This window comes from Pipistrellus hanaki (genome assembly GCF_964339955.1).
Source record: "Pipistrellus hanaki genome assembly, chromosome: 8".
In the NCBI taxonomy this organism is placed as follows: domain Eukaryota; kingdom Metazoa; phylum Chordata; class Mammalia; order Chiroptera; family Vespertilionidae; genus Pipistrellus; species Pipistrellus hanaki.
This window is the reverse complement of record NC_140510.1, coordinates 82888651-82891945: the sequence shown is the minus strand read 5'-3', so window position 1 is coordinate 82891945 and position 3295 is coordinate 82888651. Positions and strand designations below refer to the sequence as shown.

Genomic DNA, 3295 nt, shown 5'->3' with positions numbered 1-3295 from the left:
GAGGGGGAAAAGCCACCCGCCCTGGGGCTGCGAGGGCTGCATTCCTGCAGCTGCAAGCTGGTGGCCACTCGATGGCTTTGTCCTCCCCCCAAACATCCTCCGGGGAGCAGAGATTTCTTATTTCTTATTAAATGTCCTCACCCCCCGACCGAATAAGAAAGAAGAGGGAGAAGGGGAAGGGGGCGGGAGGAGGGCGTGCAGCCCCTGCGCTCCGCTGGCTCCGGCCCCTCCCTTTCCTGCCGTCCAGCCCGCCCCCGCGGCCCCCAGAAAAGTTGGACGGCCGCAGGGGAAACCGAAAAAAGTTGCGGGCCGCGGGCTGGCGGCGGCTCAGCATCTCTTTTGTCCGCGGCGGCCCCGCCCTGACGTCACCGGCGGCGGCCAATGGGCGCGCGGGGGGCGCGGGGGCGGGGCGCCGGGGGCGGGGCGCCGGGGGCGGGGCGTTGTGGGCGGGGGGCGGGGCGATCCGGGGGCGGGGGGCCGGCGGTCCTCCTCCGGCCGGGCCCCCGGGGGCGGGGGGCAGGGGGGCCGGTCCCATATAAACCCCCGGCCGCTCGCACCCGCAGCTTCACACCCGGGGCGAGACGGCTCCCCCTGCGCGAGTCCCGGTCCCGCAGCCCCAACTTGTCTCCATCCTCCTTTCCGCCCCCTCCTCCCGTCCCCGGCCCCGGCCCCGTCCTCGGACCCGTCCCTCCCGAAGGCACCCCGGGGCGCGCGCAGGGCTCCCGCAGTCGGACGGACCGGGCTCGGAGAGGATGCTGCGGGGCGCGGGCCCCGCGCTGCTGGCCGCCCTGTGCCTGGGGCTGGCGGGCGCCGCGGCGGGCGGCCGGCGGGGCCGGAGGCAGGAGCAGCAGCGGATGCTGCCCCAGCTCGCCGCCGCCGTCAGCGAGAGCAAGCGTGAGTGCGGGGCCGGGCGCGGGGGTCCAACGAGCGCAGCCCAAGTTGGGGATGAAGTTTTGCGCGCGGAGCGGGCGCTCGTCTCCCGGGGGGACCGGCTGTGGGTGCAGAAGGCTTCGGAGCCGGGGCCGCGGGCCCAGGGGGTCCGTCGGGGTTCAGGGGCTCCTGTGCGCTCTCTCAGCAACTCTGTGAATTCATCCAAACTCACCTTCCCGGGGAAAAGGGATGCGGGCGTCTGCGCGTCCTCGGGGTCCCGGTGTGGTCTGGCCGGCTGCGCTGCCGAAGAGCTGGCTAACGAGTTCCAGCTTCGGGGGGAGGGAGGCGGCTGCGGAGCTCAGCGGTCCGAACCCTAGGGGAAGGCGGTACTGTAACTGAGTTTGCATCGCCTGGGGGCCCCTCAGGACACTTCTCCCAGGTGGAGATAGGAATCCCTACTCCCGTTTTCCAAAGACACACCCTCCTCTGGCTCCAGGAAACTGCTTAAAACTGCCCTCTGACTACTCCCCGAGAAGATCGTGGAAGTTCCTTGCATGTTTTAGATGCAAATTGTAGTTATCCGCTTTTCAAAATGTTTCTTCTTCCTGGATGGGGACCCCTGGCCAGATGGAATGACATCACTGTAGAGCATTTAGCTAAGTTACAAGAAAGGGGTAGGGAAGGGGGGGAGGGGACTAGGGGGAGGAAGGGAGGAATACCTAAATATTGACGTGTACAAACTGTGCTTGAGGCTTGAGAGAGCGGGCTTCTACCTCTACACGTTAGTGCACTGCTGCTTCTCACTCTCCGCGATTAACCTACTTTTCTGTGTTTACTGCTTAGGCTCCTCAGTTTCCTTGTGCAAGAAAGTTCCATAATCTGGAGAGAGGGTGGGGGGGGGGGTGCAAACGGAATCACTTTTTTGTTCATTCACAGCTGGCTGCTATGATAACGGGAATCACTATCACATAAACCAACAATGGGAACGCACGTACCTGGGCAATGTCCTGATCTGCACGTGTTACGGGGGGAGCCGAGGCTTTAACTGCGAGAGCAAGCCCGAAGGTGAGCGGTGGGCGGTCTGGTCCCTGCTGGGGAGGGGCGCTTGTTGGTGACATGTAGCTCTGGCAGTCAAAATCCTTACACAGGTTTTTCGATACAACGATCTACCAGTTCCTCTTTAAAAACTGCTAATATCTGCTTTTTACGTGTTAGCTTTACGTTTGAAACAAAAGAACAAATTGCATCCCCAAGTAATCCCTCCAGTCTTTCTGTTTTACTCTCCCAAAGGTTTTGATGAGAAAATAAAAGATTTGCGTATTCTTCCTCTAAGAACACTTACTTATACAATTTTAATTTATTACGAAGTAATGTTAAGTCTTAAACAGTAAGATTATGGGCTAGAAAACACTTTGGGCATTATTATAACGTAATGTGGCTTTTTTTTTTTTTTTACACAAAACCACTAACCACTTCAATGTTCTCCTTCTTTATGACCATGGACATGCAGTTTGCACAGAGCAGCCCAGATGACGCTAAAATGGGAATAGCGGGATTCACAGGCACTGTGCCTGGTGGGGGTTGGGCTCTTCAGATTGTTTGCTTTTATGTGGACCTTGGCTGGACTCTGAGTCAGAGATCTGAATCTGAAGTTCTTCCCTCACCATCTAGCCTGTCCTGTCAAGGCAGCACTGCATATGGCTTTCTCTTAGGGCCTGAGGATCCTTTACAACAAAAACGAATTTACAGAAAATTAGGGAACTTGCCAAGGATCCAAAGTCAAGGCTTGAAGAGAGCCTAAGTAAATTCTAGGTCTCCCACTTCATTTTAAAAGCTTCCTGTGGTGCAGTGTTGCTCTTAGAGGGGAACAGGGTTCTCCTTTGGGTGCGGTTGGTGGCACAGGGAGGCTTTTTCATGTGTGAGGCTCACGTGCCCTTTCCTTCTCCCCTCAGTGGAGGAGACTTGCTTTGACAAGTACACTGGCAACACTTACAAGGTGGGGGAAACTTATGAGCGTCCCAAGGACTCCATGATCTGGGACTGTACCTGCATCGGGGCCGGTCGGAGAAGAATAAGCTGTACCATTGCAAGTAAGATGATGCTAAAATACCATGAATATGAATTTCTGCATTACTGTCACTGTCACTTTCTGAGACTGATGACTATATAGATCTAAGTTTGGGGCTTAACCAGGTGCTGTCACCCAACTGATTCCTGTGCTTCTGGGAGATTCTAAGCACAGATAGAATCAGTGTGGTTTTAAGTGTGTGTGTGTGTGTGTGTGTGTGTGTGTGTGAGTGTGTGTGAGAGAGAGAGAATGTGTGTGTGAGTGTGGGTGTGGGTGTGTGAATGTGTGTGTGTGAGTGTGTGTGTGTGTGTGAATGTGTGTGTGTGGGTGTGTGAGTGTGTGTGTGCGTGTGTGTGA

At 56.9% G+C, this 3295-nt stretch overlaps 1 protein-coding gene across 12 annotated transcripts in view; it reads left to right on the top strand.

Moving 5' to 3' along the window:
* The first annotated feature begins 551 nt into the window (after window positions 1–551).
* Window positions 552–3295, top strand: part of FN1 (fibronectin 1) — a 66564-nt gene continuing 63820 nt past the window's right edge. For all 12 annotated transcript variants that reach the window (XM_084891959.1, XM_084891958.1, XM_084891957.1 and 9 more), the window contains exons 1-3: window positions 552–894; window positions 1807–1935; window positions 2823–2960. In XM_084891959.1, the coding sequence (XP_084748085.1) occupies window positions 753–894; window positions 1807–1935; window positions 2823–2960 (409 nt within the window). In that variant the 5' untranslated portion in view covers window positions 552–752. The remainder of the gene's footprint in view (window positions 895–1806; window positions 1936–2822; window positions 2961–3295) is intronic.